We start from the raw sequence: 24,987 nt of genomic DNA on the forward strand, positions 1-24,987 counted from the left end.
ACACACAAACACACTTGCATACACACACACATACACACTAGCATACAACGTCATTGGTAGACACACGCATACTCACACTCGCATACATGGTCACCCACAGACACACACACTAGCATATGTCACCCGCAGACACACACATACTCACATACACCGTCACCCACAGACACACACACTCATATGTCACCCACAGCCAGACACACTTACATATATCGTCATCCACAGACACACACACAAACACTTGCATACATAGTCACCCACAGACACACACACACTCGCATACATCATCACCCACAGACATATATACACACTCGCATACGTCACTCACAGACACACATACACACTCGCACGCATTGTCACCCACAGACATGTTCACAAACTGGCATACATCGTCACCCACAGACACACTCTCCTAGTCACCCACAGAAACACACACTCGCATATATTGTCACCTAGACACACACACGCACACACTCATATACATTGTCACCCACAGACACTTGCATACATCGTCACCTACACACACACACTCGCATATGTCACCCACAGACACACACACACTCGCACACATTGTCACCCAGATGCACACACTCGCATACAGCGTCAACCACAGACACACACTCGCATACATCGTCATCCACAGACACACACATGAATACATCCTCACCCACAGACACATACATAGATACCCAAACACACTCCCACATATACACACACTCCCACACATACTCATCCACCGAAGCACACACCCACAGGCACCCACATACCATTACATATCTGCACTCAGCCACATTCTTACACATACCTGCAAATACACTCTCCCGTACATACACAAACACACACACACACACACAGATACTCTCTGTCATACATACTCACCCAAAGACACACACACACTTCCATAGGTACTCACCCACAGAAACTCTCCCATACATAATCACCCACAGACACACACACACTCTCATACATTGTCACACAGACACACACACTCGTACATAGTCACCCACAGAGACACAAACACACACACACTCGCATACGTCACCCACAGACACACACTCACATACATCAAGCACAGACACATACTCGCATACATAATCATCCACAGACACACACTCGCATACATAGCCATCCACAGACACACACTCGCATACATAGCCGCCCACAGACACACACACTCACATACATCACACCCACAGACACACACACTCGCATACATCATCACCCTCAGACACACATTCACATAATCAACACCCACAGACACACATTCACATAACCAACACCCACAGACACACATTCACATAATCAACACCCACAGACACACACACTCATACATCCTCACCCATAGACATTCGCATACATCCTCAACCACAGACACACACTTGCATACTCAAACACACTCCCACACATACACACACTCGCATACATACTCACCCACAGAAGCACACACGCACAGGCACCCACATACACATACATACCTGCAGACAGCCAACCTCCTACACATACCCACAGATATATCCTCCTACACATACCTGCAGATATACTCTCCAGTACGTACGTATCCACAGTCGCCCACACACACACACACACACACATCTACAGATGCACACTCTCTCTCATACTTACCCAAAGATTCACGTACACACACACACCCATACGTACTCACCCACAGAAACTCTCCCATACATACCCACAAACACACACACTCGCCCACACAACCCCGACACACAAACTCGCCCACAAACCCCCCACAGACACACTCACCCACACACTTTCCACAGACTCGCACACAAACACTCACCCAGACACCCCCACAGACACACACACACACTCTTGCTCACATACCCCAACAGGCACACTTGCATACACACTCAAAGACACACACACCCAGAGAAACACACCCACATGGACACAAAGACCCATAGACAAACTCACAGACACACACACACACAAACACATACAAACACCTGCAGACACAAACACATACATCCTAACCCAGACACACACACACACACACACACACACACACACACACACACACACACACACACACACACACTCCCTCCCATACATCCTTCCCTGCAGACACACACACAGACATACTCCCATACATCCTCACCCACAGACACACATGGACACACTCCCATGCATCCTCAGCTGCAGACACACACTGACACACTCCCATGCATCCTCAGCCGCAGACACACATGGACACACTCCCATACATCCTCACCCGCAGACACACTCACATGCATCCTTACCCATAGACACACACAAACACACACACACACACATCCCCACCCATAGACACACACGCACAATCTCATACATCCTCACCCCTAGACACACACAGTCCCATACATCCTCACCCCTAGACACACACCCATACACACACATATCCTCACCTGTAGACACACACACACACACACACACACACACACACACACACACACACACTCCCATACATCCTCACCCGCAGATACACACACACACACACTCCCATACATCCTCACTGATAGACACACACACATCCTCACCCGCAAATATACACATACACACTCCCATACATTCTCACCCAAAGACGCACACAATCCCATACATTCTCACCCACACACTCTCCCATACATACTTGCTCGCACACACACACTCCCATACATACTCTCCAACACATGCACACACTCTCATACATACTCACCCACACAGGCACCCACATACACATACATAACCACAGACAACCATATTCACACCCACACACTTGCATACATACTCACCCACAGACATACACACTCACATACATGCTCACCCAGACACATCCACAGACACACACAAACACACAGCCCCATGGACACACTTGCATGCACACAGTTGCCCACAAACCTCCCACAGACACACTCATATGGTTGCCCACACACCCCCACAGACACACTCTCCCAGACACCCCCCCACAAACACACTCGCCCAGACACCCCCCTCACAAACACACTCACCCAGACACACTTGGCAGACACCATCCCCACAGACACACTCACCCAGACATTCCCCCACAGACATACTCACCCAGACATGCCCCTACAGCCACTCTGGCCGAGACACCCCCCACAGACACATTCCCACACACTCGGCCACACACCCTGCTTAGACACACTCACATGCACACTCGCCATCACCTCCTCACAAACACACTCGCCCAAACACACCCCAAGACACTCACATACACAATCACCCACACACCTTCTACAGACACACTCACCCACACACTCAATCACACAGACCCACAAACACACCCACTGGCATACAAACACCCACATCCACATGCACTCACACTAGCGTGCATCCTCAGCCATACAAACACTCACATGCATCCTCAGCCACAGACAAATGCACACTTGTGTGCATTCTCAGCCACAGACACACTCCTCTGCACAACTCACACAAACACCCCACAAAGACATTGAACACACACACTCGTGCACACACCGCCACAGACACATTATCCCAGACACTCCCCCCACACACTCGCTCACACACACCCACTAGACACATTCACATACAAACTTGCCCACACACCTTCCAAAGGCACACACACTCAAACATAGACACAGAGACACACAGACCCACAGACAAACCCCCACAGGCACACAGACACCCACATCCACACGCACACACACTCGCATACATCCTGATCTGCAGATAAACACACTAGCGTACATCCTCACATGCAGACGCGCGCACACACACACTCTAATATATCCTCACCCACAAACACACACCCTCGCATACATCCTCACCCGCAGACACACACGCGCGTATACCTCACACGCATGCAGACATCCTCATGTGCAGACACACATGCACGCATACATCCTCACGCGCAGACATACATGCGTGCCCATACATCCTCACGTGCAGACATACACCCGTGCAAACATCCTCACCTGCAGACACACACACACGCATACATCCTCACCCTTAGACACACACACATGCAGATCTCCTCACCTGCAGACACACACAGTCTCATACATGCATACCTGCAGACACAGACACACACACACATACACACACTCGCACACATCCTCATCCACAGACACACACTAGCATACATACACACCCACAGGCATACACACACACAAACACACACACACACTCATACATACTCACACAGAAACACATACACAAACAAACACTCGCATACATACTCATACACACTCGCATACATCCTCACCCACAGACACACATTCACTCGCATACATCCTCACCCACAGATGCATACACACAAATGCATACATCCTCACCCACAGACACATGCAAACACTCGCATACATCCTCACCCACAGACACACACTCACTCGCATACATCCTCACCCACAGACACATACACACAAATGCATACATCCTCACCCACAGACACATGCAAACACTCGCATACATACTCACCCACACACACTCACGTACATACTCACCCACGAACTTGCGTACATACCCACCTATAGACACACACTCATGCATACTCATCCACACACACACTCATACATACTCATCCACACACCTGCAGACACACACTGTCGCATACATACTTATCCATGCACTCACACACACACTCCCATACATACCTACACACAAATACACAGCCTGATATATGCTCACCCAGAAATATCCACAAATACACCCAAAGACACAGGCAAAGACACGCTCATGCACACACACCCACACAATACCACCACACACACACACCCTTCACACAAACATACTCACCCACACAACCCCAGACACACTTGGCCATACCCACCACAAACTCACACACATTCGCCCACACACACACACACACACACACACACACACACACACACACACTCCCAAACATTCTCACTTGCAGACACACACACATACACACTCACATATGTTATCACCTGCAGACACATACACAGACACACATACATACACTATTGCCCATACCCACCACAAACTCACACACACATTCGCCCACACACACACCCTCCCATTCTCACCTGCAGACACACACACACATCCATACACACACACTTCCATACATCCTCACCTACAGACACACAAACGCACATACACTCACCCACAGACACACACTCGCATACATAGTCACTCACAGACACAAACACACACTCACATACACAGTCACCCAGAGACACATACACTTGCATACGTAGTCACTCAGAGACTCATACACTCGCATACAGTCACCCAGAGACACACACACACACACTCGCATACATACTCACCCACAGACGCACACAATCACATACATACTGACCCACAGACACACACACGCACATACATACTGACCCACAGGCACATACAATCACATACATACTCACCCACAGACACACATAATCGCACACACTCACCCACAGACACACACACTCGTATACATACCCACTGACACACACACTCATATACATATTTGTCCACAGGCAGACACACTCGCATACATACTCACCCACACACAAACACAGACACACACACACACTTGCATACACACACACACACACACACACACACACACACACACACACACACACACACACACACTAGCATATGTCACCGGTAGGCACACACACACTCTCGCGTACAGCGTCAACCACAGAGTCACCCACAGACACACACACATACGCTCGCATACACCGTCACCCAGACACACACACTCACATACGTCACCAACAGACACACACACACACTTGCATACATCGTCATCCACAGACACACACACACATTCGCATACATAGTCATCCACAGACACACACACTCACATATATCGTCACCCACAGACACGCATAAACAATCGCATACATGGTCGTCCACAGACACACATACACACTCGCATACATCGTCACCCACAGAAGAATACACACTCACATACATTGTCACCCACAAACACACACTCTCATACATTGTCACCCACAGTGACAAACACACACACTCACATACATCGTCAGACACAAGACATACACACTTGCATATGTCACCCACAGAAACACACTCACATACATAGTCAACCACAGACACACACTCGCATACATCTTCAGCCACAGACACACTCACATACGTCATCCACAGACACACACTCGCATACATCGTCATCCAGGCATACATCGTCATCCACAGACACACACTCGCATACATCATCCACAGACACACACTCGAATACACAGTGACCCATAGACACCCACTCACATACATCATCACCCACAGACACACACACTCGCATACATCATCACCCACATATACAGACACTCACATACATCACCCACAGACACACACTCTCATACATCCTCATCCACAGACACACTCACACTTTCATACATCCTCATCCACAGACACACTCACACTTTCATACATCCTCATCCACAGACACACACACACACACACACACATACTCACACTCCCACACATACACACACTCCCATACATACTCATCCACAGAAGCAAGCACCCACATACATGTACATACCTGCAGACAGCCACCCTCCTACACATACCCACAGATATACTCTTATATATGTACTTACCCACAGATGCCCACACACACATCTACAGACACACACTCTCTCTCTCATACTTACTCAAAGATACACACACACACACACACACACACACACACACACACACACACACACACACACACACACTCCCATATGTACTCACCCAGAGAAACTCTCCCATACATACCCACAAACACACACACTCGCCTACACCCCTCAGACACACAAACTTGCCCACTGACACACTCACCCACACACCTCCCACAGACAGACTTGCACAGAAACACTCGCCAAGACACCCCCAGAGACACACACACTCTTGCCCATATACCCCAACAGACACACATGCATACACACTCAAAGACAAACACACACCCAGAGAAACACACTCACACAGACACAAAGACACACACACACACACACACACACGTACACACACACGTACACACACATACACATACACATCCTCACCCGCAGACACAAACACATACATCCTCACACACACTCTCCCATACATACTCGCTCACACACACACACACTCACCCATACATATACTCTCCAACACATGCACACACTCTCATACATACTCACTCACAGAAACACACCCACAGGCACCCAGAAACACATACATAACCACAGACACCCACATTCACACTCACACCCACAGAGACACACAAACACACTTGCATACATACTCACCCACAGACATACATACTCACATACATGCTCACCCAGACACATCCACAGACACACCCACAAACAAACAGCCCCATGGACACACTTGCATACACACAATTGCCACAAACCTCCCAGACAGACTCGTGTGGTTGCCCACACACTCCCACAGACACACTCTCCCAGACACACTCTCCCAGACACCCCCCCACAAACACACTCATCCAGACACCCTCCCCACAGACACACTTGCCAAGACACCCCCCCCACAGACACCCCCCAGACACATTCCCACACACTCGTCCACACACCCCACTGAGACACACTCACAAGCACACTCGCCCACACACACACCCAGACACTCACATACACAATCACCCACACACCTTCTACAGACACATGCCCACACACTCAATTACACAGACACATAGACCCACAAACATACGCACAGGCGCACAAATACCCACATTCACATGCACGCACACTCGCGTGAATCCTCAGCCACAGAGACATGCACATTCACGTGCATCCTCAGCCACAGAGACACGCACACTCGCGTGCATCCTCAGTCACATGCTCACTTGCATGCATCCTGAGCCACACTCACATACACTCGCATGCATCCTCAGCCACTCACATATACTTGCATGCATCCTCAGTCACACTCACACACACACTCGCATGCATCCTCAGTCACACTCACACACACACTCACATGCATCCTCATCCACACTCACACACACGCGCATGCATCCTCATCCACACTCACACGCACTCGCATGCATCCTCATCCACACACACATGCAGTCGCATGCATCCTCATCCACACTCGCATGCATCCTCATCCACACTCGCATGCATCCTCATCCACACTCGCATGCATCCTTATCCACACACACTCGCATGCATCCTCATCCACACTCACACACACTCGCATGCATCCTCATCCACACACACTCACATGCATCCTCATCCACATACACTCGCATACACACTTCCATACAAACTCGCATGCAGACACACACACTCTTGCAGACATGCTCACCCAGACATCCATAGACACACTTACGAATGCCCCCCACAGACAACAAACCCACACACGCTCATACACATCCTCACCCACAGACACACACACACTCGCATACACCCTCGCCCGCAGACACACTCTCCCACACATACTCATCCACACATACTCGCCCAAAGACACCACACACTCGCATACATATTAACCCAGACACATCCAGAGATACACCCAGAGACACAGACACACTCCACTTACAAAGACGCCACCACACACTCCCCGTATAACCCATACATACTCACCCACACATCCCCAGAGATACACGCACACACACTTATCTACACAACAAACACAAACACCACACAGAGACATTGCACACTCACACTCGCCCACACACCCCCACAGACAATTATCCCAGACACCCACCAGACACATTCGCTCACAGACACACACCCCAGACACATTAACATACACACTCACCCACACACTTCCCAAAGATGCACACACTCAAACATAGACAAAGAGACACAGAGACGAAACCATACAGGCACACAGACACCCATATCCACACGCACACACACTTGCATACATCCTTAGTCGCAGACACACACATACTCGCATACATCCTCACACTCATGTACATCCTCACCCATAGACACACACATACACACTCGTGTACATCCTCACCCACAGACACTCCCTTGCACACATCCTCACCCGCAGACACACAAAAACACACACACACACACACACACCCTCGCATACATCCTCACCCATACACACCCAGACACACACACACACTCTCATATATTCTCACCTGCAGACACACACACGCATACATCCTCACCTGCAGACAAACGTGTGCGTGCACGCATATATCCTCAACCACAGACAAACTCGTGCATAAATCCTCATGCATCCTCAGCCACATGCACACAAACACTCGCATGCTTCCTCATCCACACACTCACACAGTCGCATGAATCCTCATCCACACTCTCACAGACTCGCATGCATTCTCATCCACAATCACACACACTCGCATGCATTCTCATCTACAATCACACGCACTCGCATGCAGTCTCATCCACAATCACACACAATGGCATGCATTCTCATCCACAATCACACACATTCACATGCATCCTCATCCACACTCTCACAAACTCACATCCACACACATCCACACATACTCGCATACACACTCGCATACACACTCGCATACACACTCGCATACACACTCGCATGCAGACACACAAGCACACTTGCAGACATGCTCATCCAGACAGCCACAGACACACTTGTGAATACCCCTCCCAGACGCACACACTCGCATTCATCCTCTCCCACAGACACACAGTCACATACACCCTTGCGCGCAGACACACTCTCCCACAAATACTTGTCCGCAGACACACTCTCCCACACATACTCTCCCAAAGACACCTACACTACTCAGACACATCCACAGACATGCCCCACCTACAAAGATGCCACCACACCCCCCCCCGCATAACGCACATATACTCACCCACACATCCACAGAGACACTCGCACACACAGTCATCTACACAACTCACACAAACACCCAACAGACACACTTGTGCACACACACTTGCCCACACCCCCCCACAGACATACTCGCACATTCACCCACAAACCCCCACGGACACATTCGCCCAGACAACCCACAGACACACTTGCCAACACACCTCGCAAAGACACACACACTCAGACACAGAGACACACAGACGAACCCCCACAGACACACAGACACCCACATCCACACACGCACACACTTGCATACATCCTCACCCACAGACACACACACAGACACACAGTCACATACATCCACAGCCACGCGCGCGCGCACACACACACACACACACACACACACACACACACACACACACACACTTGCATACATCCTCACCCATGGACACACACACACTCGCATACATCCCCACCCACAGACACACACACACACTCGTGTACATCCTTACCCACAGACACACACACTCGTGTACATCCTCACCCACAGACACACACACACACTCGTGTACATCCTCACCCACAGACACACACACTCATGTACATCCTCACCCACAGACACACACATACTCGTGTACATCCTCACCCACAGACACACACACAGTCACACACATCCTCACCCACAGCCACAAACACACACACTCACACACACACACACACACACACAGTCGCACACATCCTCACCCACAGACACAGACACACACATCCTCACCCACAGACACAGACACACACATCCTCACCCACAGACATACGCACATTCTCACCCTCGGTCACAGACACACATTCGCACACATCCTCACTCTGAGAGAGAGAGAGAGAGAGAGAGAGAGAGACGCACACACTCGCACACATCCTTACCTGCAGAGACAAACACACACACTGATGCACATCCTCACCCGCAGACACAGACACACACTCGCACACATCTTCACCCTCAGAGAAAGACACACACTCGCGCACATCCTTACCCACAGAGACAAAGACAAACACATACACACACACACACACACACTCACGTACATCCTCACTCGCAGACACACACGCTCGCATACATCCTCACCCACAGACACACACACATACTCGCACACATTTCCACCCGCAGACACACACACACTCGCATACATCCCCACCTGCAGACACACATAAACACACACACACTCGCATACATCCCCACCCGCAGACAAACACACATGCACACACACACTTGCACACATCCCCACCCGCAGACACACACAAACACACACACACTCGCATACATCCCCACCCGCAGACACACACACACTTGCATACATCCCCACCAGCAGACACACACACACTCGGATACATCCCCACCCGCAGACACACACAAACACACACACACTCGCATACATCCCCACCCGCAGACACACACACACACTCGCATACATCCCCACCCGCAGACACACACACACTTGCATACATCCCCACCAGCAGACACACACACACTCGCATACATCCCCACCCGCAGACACACACATACACACACACACACTCGCATACATCCCCACCCGCAGACACACACATACACACACTCGTATACATCCCTACCCACAGACACACACACACACACACACACACTCTCATATATCCCCACCCACAAACACACACTCGCATACATCCCCACCCGCAGACACACACACTCGCATACATCCCCACCCACAGACACACACACTCGCATACATCCCCACCTGCAGACACACACACACTCGCATACAGACACAAACACACACACTCGCATACATCCCCACACGCAACATCCTCACCCGCAGGCAGACACACACACACACACACACACACACACACACACACACACACACACACACACACACACACACACACACACGCACGCACACATCCTCAGCCGTAGGAGCACACACACACACACTCACTCACATCCTCACCCAAAGAGAGACATACACACACACACATATCCTCACCCACAGAGACACACACATCCTCACCTGCAGAGACACACAGTCGCACACATCACCCGCAGAGACACACACTCGCACAAATCCTCACCTACAGACAAACACACACACAGTCACACACATCCTCACCCACAGACACACACAGTCACACACATCCTCACCCGCAGAAAACTCACCCACATCCCCACCCGCAGAGACACACAGTCACACACATCCTCACCCGCAGAGACACACACTAGCGAATATCCTCACCTGCAGAGACACACACTCACATACATCCTCACCCGCAGAGACACACACTCGCATACATCCGCACCCACAGAGACACACATTTGCGTACATCCTCACAAGCATAGACACACACTCGTGCACATCCTCACCCGCAGAGACACACACTCGCGCACATCCTCACCCACAGAGACACACACTCGCGCACATCCTCACCCGCAGAGACACACACCCGCAGAGACACATACTCGCGCACATCCTCACCCGCAGAGACACACACTCGCGCACATCCTCACCCACAGAGACACACACTCATGCACATCCTCACCCGCAGAGATGCACACACACACTTGCACACATCCCCACCTGCAGAAACGCGCACACACAGTCACGCACATCTCCACCTGCAGACACACACCCGCGTACATCCCCACCTGCAGACACACACTCATGTACATCCCCACCTGCAGACACACACTCACATCCCCACCTACAGACACATGCACACACATGCACACATCCTCAGCCTGTGAGAAACACACACAGTCGCACAGATCTTCACCCTCAGGGAAACACACACGCAGTCGCGCACATCCTCACCCTCAGAGACCCACACATAGTCGCGCACATCCTCACCCTCAGAGACCCACACACAGTCGTGCACATCCTCACCTTCAGAGACCCACACACAGTCACGCACATCCTCACCCTCAGAGACCCACGCACAGTCGCGCACATCCTCACCCTCAGAGACCCCCACACAGTCGCACAAATCCTCACCCTCAGAGACCCACACACAGTCCCGCACATCCTCGCCCTCACAGACCCACACACAGTCGCGCACATCCTCACCCTCAGAGACCCACACACAATTGCGCACATCCTCACCCGCAGAGACCCACAGTCGTGCACACCTTCACCCGCAGAGACACAGACACAGTGGCACACACCCTCACCCACAAGCACACACACAGACACAGTCGCACATACCCTCACCTGCAGGCACAGACACAGTTGCACACACCCTCACAAAGATACGCACAGCCAGACACGGCCACACATACTTGCATACATACTGTTTTAACCTAGATCTGCACCCTGAGCATTACAAAGCTATTCTGCTTCATCCCACCCAAATTCTCCCAACAAAATGAACAGGAACAAAGTAGCATACTTTCTGTGTATTCTGCTCTGTATGGCTCTTGCACAGCATAGAGTGCAAGGATTTTTCCACAGTATAGCAAAGTATTGCACTGAGATACACAAGAACTAATTTCTATAAGCCACAACCTCAGACTGATTTTACAAATAGCTCTATAAATCCTTGCTACTCTGTACAGCGCAGCTATGTTACTGAGTAGCTAAGCAATCAATGACCTGGACACCCCTTACATAGTATACAAGCTGTCTTATGAATTCTTTGGCTTATTTTGCTTGAGGTAATGTGGAGGCATATTGCGAAAATACAATGAGCAACTGACAGCATTTATTTTGTTAATTAGGTTTGTATTGGTGAAAGCTTACATGCAGAATAATCTTTGCAAACCATGGTGTATAAAAACACAAAAACTGTACATTGTGTGCTTATGAAACTAACTGGCTTTTAAAGATCACATGAGTGTTATTTAAATTACATTAAGGATTACATTTCTGTGCTTCTCAGTTTGATGCAGTCCCTGTGATTGTGTTAATAAAAAGTGAAGCGTTTATTAAGTAGAGTGAAGTATTGTATGATTTTCTGTAGTTCCGTGTTTTACTACAAATGTCAACAGGCTTCACTGGGTTTGCCTTTAAATGTGTTTACTTAAACACAGCTCAAAGAGCTCCGCTTCAAAAGACAATAGGCCTTCAATAAAATGCAACTGTCAAAAGAAAAAACATACCGCACACTGCTCAGCTAAGATCACATGCAAAATGGCCATCAATCTGAAGATGTAAACAAGTCTGCTATCCTAACTGTAGAATGTACAGCAGCATTCTGCCCAGGCTAAGTGATGTAAGTTAGCTCATTACCTGTTAGTGCACTGTATTCTACTCCCAACAGCCAGACAGGTTCCTCTGTCTCTGGAAAGTCTTCCACTTCACCGAACCGTAGGGTATCATAGGTGAGGGTAGCTGATTAAAACAAAAAGTGAAAATACAATGATATACAGTGCCACTAGATAAACGGATGTGGTTCACAATCACAAAAGGAAAATACTAAAGATATACTAAAATTAACTATGTTCCATGACGCACAGTTTAGTGCAGCAACATTTTCACAAGAAATCAATCAACTCTGTTGACAATCCCTTTCTTCCTAACCCCACAAATGCAAACAAGGATATGCAAAGGTCAAACTTGGTGCCATGTATTACAGTGTTTGAGGGACAGTCCTAATGTATCCCATAAAATTAACAGGATAATAAGATTGACATAAAAAAGAAAAAAAATGCATCTTGTTATGTTCCCCAAAACACCTTTATCTACCCAAGTACCTCTTTAGGTTGCCTCCATCCAGTCTCTTACCATTGACCTACTCTTATCATGAAACACCAGACCTTGTTCTTAGCTCCAACCAAGATTTAAGATGGAAGATGTATATAATATGAAGAGCAATGTCCCCAGTACTGATCCCTGTGCAACCCTTCAGTCGTTTCCCTTTCATCTAATGACTCTCTCTCTCTCTCTGTCTGTACCATGTCATCCAGATATCATTCATCTCAAAATTTATGATCTACACCCACTTCTCTCAGTTTGGTCATCAGCTTCTTGAGCTGGTAATGTCAGTTTACTAATGTCTATACTATTGCACATTCACAAGCTCCCCCTATCCACTACACTTGTCACTTAGTCATAAAACTAAAATGTATCCGATTAATGAGATAGTATCTCCACTTCATGAACTATTGCTGGTTACTGTCCATAGTTCCATGTGTTTGGCAGTCTATAAGCCTTCTCCTGAGGTTCTGTTAATACAGTCCAGAATCAATCTGCCTTCATCCTTCCATAGTTTTGAAAATGAATCCAATCTTGAATCATTTTCTCCAAGTATATACACCAGTACCTTACCTTTATCAAGTTTGTAGTGTACAGCAAGGTACAGCCAAAAACATTCTAAAACAGGATTTCTTACAATTCCTACTATTTTACAGAACTCAAATATTCTTGTCATATTAGTTATGTTATCCGGCAACTTTCCCAATAAAGTAAAATACCAAGCAATTTACAGCACTCGTTTCCTAACAACTTTTAAAGGAATCATTAATTAAATTAACTGAACATTCACATAGAAATGGTATCACCTAACAACTCTAAAAATGTTCACTTTGTGTTCTTAACTTGTGTACAAATTGAAACAGGGTTAATTACCACCAGAGGTTTATTTATATAAAATTTTTAACTTGCCAGCACTTTACACATTGAATAGCATTAGAAAGTACAGTACACATGGAATGTCTTGTCTACACTGATCAGCAAAAAAAGAAGTTATGTACCTACCATAACGTTCCATGTTTGTTGTCCTTCATCTCGCCTTCCTTCTTGCTGGTTGGATTCAAGGCCGATCCTCGGCTCCAAATCGGCCGATTTACTACAGCTCGAGGCTAACCCCTACACCAACATGCCTAGCGGTAGCTACCCAGATCTCGTTTGTAATAGCCCACAATAGACATACATAGTAAAAAAACTAATTTTACTAAGCTCTTATACATTTAAGGTTAGGAAGGGAAGAGGAAAAACAATGCATGGTTAACTGACCTGCTATGTCAGCAGGAAACTCAGCCAGTGTAACCAATAAAGGAACTCTTCTCCATCCTACAGGAAGGGGAAAGGAGGGGGGGGGGGTGCAAGAAGGAAGGTGAGATGAAGGACAACAAACATGGAACATTATGGTAGGTACATAAACCTCTTTATGTTATGTTGTCCCATCTCGCCTTCGTTCTTGCTGGTTGAGACCACATCCCCAGCACCTGGTTCTTGGGTGGCTCACTGGAACAAACTCTTCAGGACAGTGGAACCAAAGGATACCCTATTCCAGGAGACCACATACACATTGTAATGAGTGATAAAGGTATGAGGATTTGCCCATGTTTCTGCTGTACAGATTAAATCTAAAGGCAATTTGGCTTGGAAGGTAACAGAGGTGGCTAAGGCCTTGGTTGAGTGTCCTCTGGCCCTCCCTGGAAGTGTCTTTTTACGCAAATCAAAATAATAACTGATTCTGACAGCCATTTTGATAAGTTCACTTTTGAAGCTGGAGAACCTTGTTTATTTTCAGCAAAGGATACAAACAATTGGTCTGATTTTCTAAGGTCTTTGGTCCTGTGTAAATAAAAACATAATTGTCTATGAACATCCAATTGGTTGAGTCTACACTCTGCCTTGTTGCTGTAATTGGGGAAGAATACAGGAATCTCAATGAACTGATTTAAATTATACTCTGAACATACTTTTGGCAAGAAGGAAGGATTGGTTCTAAGAGAGACTCTATCTTTGTGAAAAATGAGATACGGCGGGCAAATGGATAAAGCATGTAATTCAGAAACCCATCTAGCTGAGGTGATAGCAACCAAGAAAAGGGTTTTCCAAGACAGAAATTTCAGGGGGCAAGAAGCTGCTGGTTCAAAAGGTGGAAGAACCAGAGAAGCTAAAACGAAGTTTATGTCCCGGGGGGGGGGGGGGAATTCTCTTACCGGGGGCCATAAAAGAGTTGTATCTCGTAAGAATGCTCTGCACAACTCATGGGACATGATGTAAGAACCAAAGTCTCCTACATGAAAACTGGAGACAGCAGCTAGTTGTACCCTAATAGTAGCTGCAGTTGCCCCTCTTTTGAAGGTTTCAACCAGAAAATCAAGAATCTTGTGAACAGGAGAAGAGAATGGATCAATATAAGAATACCAAGCAGCAGCAACCAGATAAAAAATGGCACAGACTGTTTATTTAAAGTAAGCGCTTTCGGCTGCAATAATATACAGCCTTCCTCAGACAAAGTACAAAGCCACAGCATTACACTGTGCTTAAATCATAATTCAATCCACTTCAGCTGACCTAAACAATTAGCTAATTAACAAATTAACAAATTCATCAAGCTTATACAGAATTAATATAACCCCTACGCATTTTAATATATAACTATATAAAAGCATAGGTATAGATATCAAGTAAAATACAATAAAATAAAATAGAATAAAATAGTTTAAATTTAATATATAGTATAATAATAAAAACCACTCATGTATATAAATATATATATATATATATATATATATATATATATATATATATATATATAAATAAAAAACAAACCACCAACCATGTTATTTAATAACCTTACCAAAGAGGCAACATTACCTACTAGTTTATCTACGTAAGGCTTTTAATTTTAAAATACACTTAATAGAGGCAACATCATTTAGCTGTGCAGATGTTCTAACTTGCCAGAACAACTCCTGTTCTTCTAAATGGAGCTGCCAGGGCCCACCTCTAATGTCAGTATTAACCTGATGAATAACAGTAAATAAGAAGCTGTGTTCTGGATATTCAAGAATGTGCCTTGCTAATGCGTTTGTCAAATCGTTCCTTCCTATGGCATATAAATGTTCATAAATTCGTTTTCTTAGTTTCCTCTCTGTTTTGCCAATGTAAAAGGAAGGACATTTTTCACAAACAACAACATAAACCACCCCACTTGACTCACAGTTAAAGTTTCCTTGGATTGGAATATTTAATTTATTAATATTGATTTTACTACAAGATGCAACATATTTACATTGGGTGCACATTCCACATTTTCGCATACCAAATATTTTTTGTTTACTAGTATTCCTACTTTTTTCAACAATTGCTTTTAAGTTGGAACCCCTTCTATATGCAAAAATTGGATGCGTGCCCAATAAATTAGCTAATGCTCTGTCTTCCAAAATGATATTCCAGTTTTTAGTCAATATATCCCTAATAACCTGGAAATCAATACTATACATGAACAAAAAAGTAAAACTGTTTGATGCCAAACCATTAAGCCCAACTTTGTCAACCTATCCAATAATGCTCCTCCCAACAATGGCTTAAAATGACCGTTTTGTCTTTTGGTCTGCACTTCCTCTTGTAACTGTTTTATTAAATTATGTGGGTAGCCTCTACACAGGAACATTTTGCCTATATTATCACATTCTCTAAGGAAGTCAGCCTCCTCTGATATCATCCTGGCAGCCCTAACAAGCTGTCCTTTAACCACACTTCCTTTTTGATGGAAAGGATGACAACTTGAAAAGTGAAGGTAACTATTCGAGTGGGTCGGTTTTCTATGGATAAAAGATTTAAACTTGTTATTAACCCTATCCTTAGATATAGTTACATCTAAAAAATGCATTTCTTCCATACTCATTGAGTATGTAAACTCCAAGAAGTCAGTCATAATTGAAATGCTGTCTATGAAGTCAGAAATTAAATCCGGTGAGCCATTCCAAATGAAACACATATCATCTTGGTATCTTGTATACCAAGTGACATGTTGTTGATATAATTCATTATTAAACAAAAACTGATGTTCCCAGAATGCCATTACACTATTAGCAAAGCTACACCCGCATGGTGAACCCATGGCAATTCCAGTGTTTTGTAAGTAAAATTGATTCTTAAACACTATAAAGTTGTTGGATAAAACTATTTCTAGGAGGGTCTCCACAACATACATCTGCACAGAAGAAGCATTTTTAGTAAGCATAAAATTCCTGGTCCAATCTATACCAAGTTGGTGTGGAATTACAGTGTATAGATCTTTTACATCTACTACAAGAAAAACATACTCTGAATTATATCCAATTTTACTAAGATTTTCCAAATAGTCCCAGGAATCTTTACATATCTGGGGTTCGCCTTGTAGCATCGGCTTAAGTATCCCATCCACATGCTTCGCACAAGCATAAGTAATAGATCCTCTCCCATCAACAATTGGCCGAAATGGGGGATCTACTAGATTTTTATGAATTTTTGGTGTGCCAAATATGGTGGGAATTTTTGGAGCTGGCATGGATAGAAAGTGAAAGGTGTTACAATCAATACTTCCTTCCAAAAATAAATCATCCAAGATGCCCCTAATTTTCCTATAGGCTCCATTTATCTCATTAAGACTGGAAATCGAATATATGTCAGACTGCAGATGATTTAACATCTTTTTATCATATAAATATTCATCCATGAACACCAGCCCCCCTCCCTTATCTGGTTTCATGACTCTAACCTTACAGTCATATAACAAAGCAATAAATTCCAGTTCATTTCTAGAGATGTTACTTGTTTTTTTGTTACTTGCAGCAAAAAAATTAAGCTTAGTTCTTAAATCTATTTCACAAACATTTTCAAATATATTTAAAATGCAATTCAATGGCGGATTAAAAACACTTGATACTCTCAGAGTGTTACAAAGGGCAGGTGTATTACCTAAAGAAACTGCTAAGTTCAGTTTCCTAACAAATAATTTTAGGTCAATGATAGTTTTAACCAAATCACCACTTCTATCAGGGACAAAAGACAGCCCTTTCGAAAAAAATTCAACAACTGGTTGGTCAACAGTCAAACCCGTGTAGCTGTAAATTTTAAAATCACAGTTTTGGCTTGTGAGAACTGTAGGTCCCATCATTGGAGGAAGCATCATCTCCTCCGTTGATTCCGTCTCTTCCTCCTCTGTGGTGGACTCCCGTAGTTGGACCTGGTATTGTTGTTCCCATGTCTGTTGTTGTCCCTGAGAAAATCCTGATTATTGTCACTTTGCTCATGTGTATAATTCTGATTTTGGTTATTGGTATTATTGTTACCACTGTTAGTATTGGAATTATTATTGGTTTGGTTGCGAATACGTTCGCTCCTACGAACTACGGCTTGCTCTTGATTTTCGATGTTTTCAGTAGGGGTAGCTAACTGATTTTCAGCCCCTCTATTAAATTAATTGTTCCCTATTGATGGTGGAGGGGGACAGGCTTTATTATTTTTATAGTCATAGAGGTCTCTATCCATTTTGCGTTTTTTATTACTAGCCATTTTACACATAGATGCCTCTGTACTTGAAAAAATCCTTAAATAATCATATTTATAACGTGGAAAATCGCTGTCTTGCGTTAATCCAGTCTCCAGTACTTCAAGTTCATCTATGAGTACTGTGATTTCACAGTTATAAAAATTGATTAAAGATTACAAAAAATCAAAGCCCTGTGTATCAAAAAGGGCTAACAGTTCTTTATGAAAAACTGAATTGTTAACTAACCCTGCAGGATAGCGCCATTGGCGTAGTCCTTTAGGAACCACTTTTTTAGATATACATTCTTGCAGATAAGTGACTTCAAGTTGCAATTTCTTGCATCTAAACAGTTTTTGATCAAACATATTAAGTTTATCCACAAAGTTACTCACCACTCTCTTTCTTCGTCTAACATGTTTCCATTATGATTAGCTGAGACTCTAAAAAAGTCTTTTTTACTCAAAAAAGTTGCCATAGAAGGTATGGTGGTTGTGTTATTGCCGTCGTTTAAAATTCTTGGCGACTGATGTCCTCGTTCTTGTGTGGCTTCCCCACTAGTCCTACGAACATTAGCATCAGTATTGAGATGTTCAGATGCACTATTACTTGGCTGAAGTGGGAACGGGTTTTCCTGACGTGCTACAGGAAGTGCAGCAACATCAGAATCCCCCCTAGCATCAACGGGGGCTCCAAAAACGATCCTGGAGGCATTAGCCTCCACTTTTTGTGATAAATCTTCCACTCTCATTAATAAAAGATTAACTAAAATAGTCAAGTTACCCAAAGCTTTCCCTTCGTCAGCTTTGCCGGTAACATTAGTTTTATTAGACAAACTAGTGTCTCGCTCATCGTCCTGCGAGAAAAGCAATTGTGTAGCAGTCCTATTGTGCCCATTCTCCATACTAAGCGTAGCATTACTGCTAGGCATTTCGAAATGTAACCAACAGACAAAAAAAAAAACAACTAAACTGAAAATAAGAATACCAAGCAGCAGCAACCAGATAAAAAATGGCACGGACTGTTTATTTAAAGTAAGCGCTTTCGGCTGCAATAATATACAGCCTTCCTCAGACAAAGTACAAAGCCACAGCATTACACTGTGCTTAAATCATAATTCAATCCACTTCAGCTGACCTAAACAATTAGCTAATTAACAAATTCATCAAGCTTATACAGAATTAATATAACCCCTATGCATTTTAATATATAAATATATAACTATATAAAAGCATATGTATAGATATCAAGTAAAATACAATAAAATAAAATGGTTTAAATTTAATATATAGTATAATAATAAAAACCACTCAACATGTATATATGTATATATATATATATATACATAAAAAAAAAAAAACACCAACCGTGTTATTTAATAACCTTACCAAAGAGGCAACATTACCTACTAGTTTATCTACGCAAGGCTTTTAATTTTAAAATACACTTAACAGAGGCAACATCATTTAGCCCTGGTGGTAGCTGTGCAGATGTTCTAACTTGCCAGAAAAACTCCTGTTCTTCTAAATGGAGCTGCCAGGGCCCACCTCTAATGTCAGTATTAACCTGATGAATAACAGTAAATAAGAAGCTGTGTTCTGGATGTTCAAGAATATATATATATATATGTATATATATATATATGTATATATATATATATATATATATATATATATAAAAAACAAACCACCAACCATGTTATTTAATAACCTTACCAAAGAGGCAACATTACCTACTAGTTTATCTACGTAAGGCTTTTAATTTTAAAATACACTTAATAGAGGCAACATCATTTAGCCCTGGTGGTAGCTGTGCAGATGTTCTAACTTGCCAGAACAACTCCTGTTCTTCTAAATGGAGCTGCCAGGGCCCACCTCTAATGTCAGTATTAACCTGATGAATAACAGTAAATAAGAAGTCCAATGAAACTTTAACTGTGAGTCAAGTGGGGTGGTTTATGTTGCTGTTTGTGAAAAATGTCCTTCCTTTTACATTGGCAAAACAGAGAGGAAACTAAGAAAACGAATTTATGAACATTTATATGCCATACGAAGGAACGATTTGACAAACGCATTAGCTAGGCACATTCTTAAATATCCAGAACGCAACTTCTTATTTACTGTTACTGCAACGCCAGAAGCACCGCTCTCATCTCTTGAACACTGATGTGCAAATGGTACTCGTGAGGTTGCCACATTCCTTGGACAGTTTCATACCTCCCACACCCTATCCGGGAGGCGTCTGTGGTCACTGTGGCTACTGGATGGGGGTCTAGAAAGGGTCTGCTCAGAGTCACCTGGGGGGGGAGACAAGCCCCCATACTAAGTCCTTTTAGCAAGTTTCTGTGATCCAGATCATGTGTGACATTGGTAAATCCTGGAAAGACCACTGTGCGAAAAGTAGCCACTGCAGAATCCTCATGTGGAAGCGTGGCCAAGGAACTAGTGACCATTGAGCCCAAGACTTGTAATACTTCTCTTGCCTGAACTCTCGTCTTCTATGAGAAATGAAACTTGCTGACGAATGGTTGACACCCCGTCTTGAGTGCGTCTTGTATCTAAGTTTGCCCCTATGAAGGTAATAGACTGACAAGGCAGACTTTTCATAGTTTATAGTGATGCCTAGCTGGGAACAAGTTTGGCTTGTGTAGTCCTGTGCTTTGATAAGTTGATGCTCGATGGTAGCAGTGAAGAGCCAGTCATCTAGATATGGAAACACCTGAAATCCTAGATGCCTCAGGTGAGCCGTGACCACTGCCATACACTTGAACACTCTGGGGGCTGTGGTGAGACCAAAGGGCAGGGCTCTGAACTGATAATGACTGGCTCCCAGCCGGAAGCGTAGGAATCTCCTGGACTGCCTGTCCATTTTTATGTGGTAGTACATATCCTGGAGATTTATGGAGCACATCCAATTGTCCTGACCCAAGAAAGGAAGAATGGACTGCAGTGTTACCATCCAGAACTTCGTCTATTTTACTGATTTGTTTAGCTTGCTGAGATCCAAAATGGGTCTCCAGTCCCCTGCCATTTTTGGAACTAAAAAGAACCTTGAGTAAGTTCCAGACTCAATTTGGTCTGCGGAGACTTCTTGGATGGCCCTTTTTTCTAGCAATCTTTGTACCTCTAGGATTGCTTGATCCCAAAGGCTGGGTGGAACATCTGGGATAGAATGTTTTTCTTTTGAGGGGGGTAACTGGGAAAAGGGAATTTTGTAACCCCTGGACATTACTGACAGTGCCCATGCTTCTTTCGTGACAGTTTGCCAGGCTGCTGGGTACAGGGATAGTCTGCCCTCGACTGCCTCCAGAGGCGGACAGTCGGGCCTCCCTTCAAGAGTGCTGGAAGGGCTTAGCAGAGAACACATCTCTGTTATCCTGCTGTTGCAGACCCCCTCTACTGTGACGGTGTTGTCTTCCATTATTTCCCACTCTGCCCCTGGGGAAAAATCTCCACGTGTGTCAGGCGAAGCTCCCTGGGATTTTTGGAACCACATCTTTCCACTATTTTGACCTTTAGGATAGGATCTAGATGGAGTGGAAAAACTGACTCCTACGGCAGACAGAGTCTTGCCATCCTGTTCACACCTGGTGAGGGTCTCTTTTACCTGAGGCCCATACATGGATGAGCCATCAAAGGGGGTATTGGTAAATGAAGACTTGAAAGGTTCCACAAATTGACAAAGGCACATCCAGGAGCGTCTCCGCAAAGCTACTCCACTACTTGCTGCCCTACTCACTCCATCTGCCGCATAAGAAATGAGCCTCATGGAGGAGTTAACGACTGAAGTCAAGGTCGCAAGCTGGGAAGCCACCATGTTCGCAACTCCCTCAGCTGTAGGATCTTGCAGGGCATCTCCTAGCTTCTTGAGGAGATCCCTCTGAAGTCGTGTGAAGTTTGACAAGTAATTCAGCGACCTAAGAGTAAAGGTCACTGAAGAGAACATACACTTCCCATACCTGTCCATCGTAAAACTCCTTTTTCAGCAGATGGACAGATGAAGTTTCCGCAAGCTCCTTCTTAGTGGCTGCTGCCACCACCATGGCATCAACAGGGACCCCTTTGGAAAGGAATGATTTGTTTTTAGGGGCAATAATAAATTTGTTTGGTCTCCTCTGAACTAGTTTCATGGTCTCGGGAGTGCTCCATACCTTTCAACTCACTACGGACAAAAGTGGGCCAAATAGCGGAGACACCCAAGAGGTGGAGGGTCGAGAACCAAATGTGTCCAGGTAGACAGACTCATCCTCAGAAGGGGCTAGGGACTTCCAGCCACCCCTCTAAGAATTTCCAAGATGTCGGAAAAACAGACATCCTCAGAGGGGGACCATGGGGACCCTTCCAATTCATCCAAGTCTATGTCTGATGTGATGGACTCGGGGGAGTCCAGATGCTTCCTCTTACATTTTTCTTCCGAGGGACCTCCTCTGAGTGTTCGGGGGAGGTTTTGGAAGAAGTGGGGGTCACCCAATGGGGTGTCCTGGGGCATAGGTTCCCTATGCTTGGAGGCAGGAGGAGGGTCAAAGGCAGGCACAGGCACAGAGGGAAAAGGAGCCAATGGAGCCAAGGGTGGAGCGGTCTCAGCAGACAGCACACTCCTCATCACCTCGAAGGCACCATGGTCCCGAGTTGAAGGAGCCCCCGGCTCCGAAGAGTCTGGAGATCTCCTGCGAACTGAGAGCGATGCCTCCGAGGCCGATGTGGGAGCTGAGCTCACCTGCGCTGAAGCTCTGAGAGGGAGAGCGGGGTCGTTTAAGGGTCTGATGCTACTTCCTCTCTAGAGGACTGAGAGGAGTGCAAAGAGGACCGGTGACTGACCGCTCCAGATTGCAGCAAAGGAGATTGTGGAGCAGAGCGTACCGGCTCCAAAGAAGGAGACATTGTTCTTTTATGGGTCCGGACCGGCTCTGAGGACACTGATGGAGCTGCTGGAGACTTAGCTTTGTTGGAGCCAACACTGGGAACCAACAGAGCTTAAGGTTTCACAGTGGATTTTGTCTGTTCCAAACTCGGAACTGATGGCTTAGTGGATTTTTTGGACACTTTAGCTGGATGAGGACCC

The 24,987-nt window shown here is 45.5% G+C and overlaps 1 protein-coding gene across 1 annotated transcript in view; it reads right to left on the bottom strand.

Moving 5' to 3' along the window:
* Positions 1-24,987, bottom strand: part of ATG4B (autophagy related 4B cysteine peptidase) — a 1,090,283-nt gene that overhangs the window by 963,233 nt on the left and 102,063 nt on the right. The window contains exon 2 of the mRNA XM_044069567.1: positions 13,947-14,048. Coding sequence (XP_043925502.1) covers positions 13,947-14,048 — 102 coding nt within the window. The remainder of the gene's footprint in view (positions 1-13,946; positions 14,049-24,987) is intronic.

The sequence above is a fragment of the Protopterus annectens genome, chromosome 4.part0, assembly GCF_019279795.1.
Source record: "Protopterus annectens isolate FY-2018-M chromosome 4.part0, PAN1.0, whole genome shotgun sequence".
Taxonomy (NCBI): Eukaryota; Metazoa; Chordata; order Ceratodontiformes; family Protopteridae; genus Protopterus; species Protopterus annectens.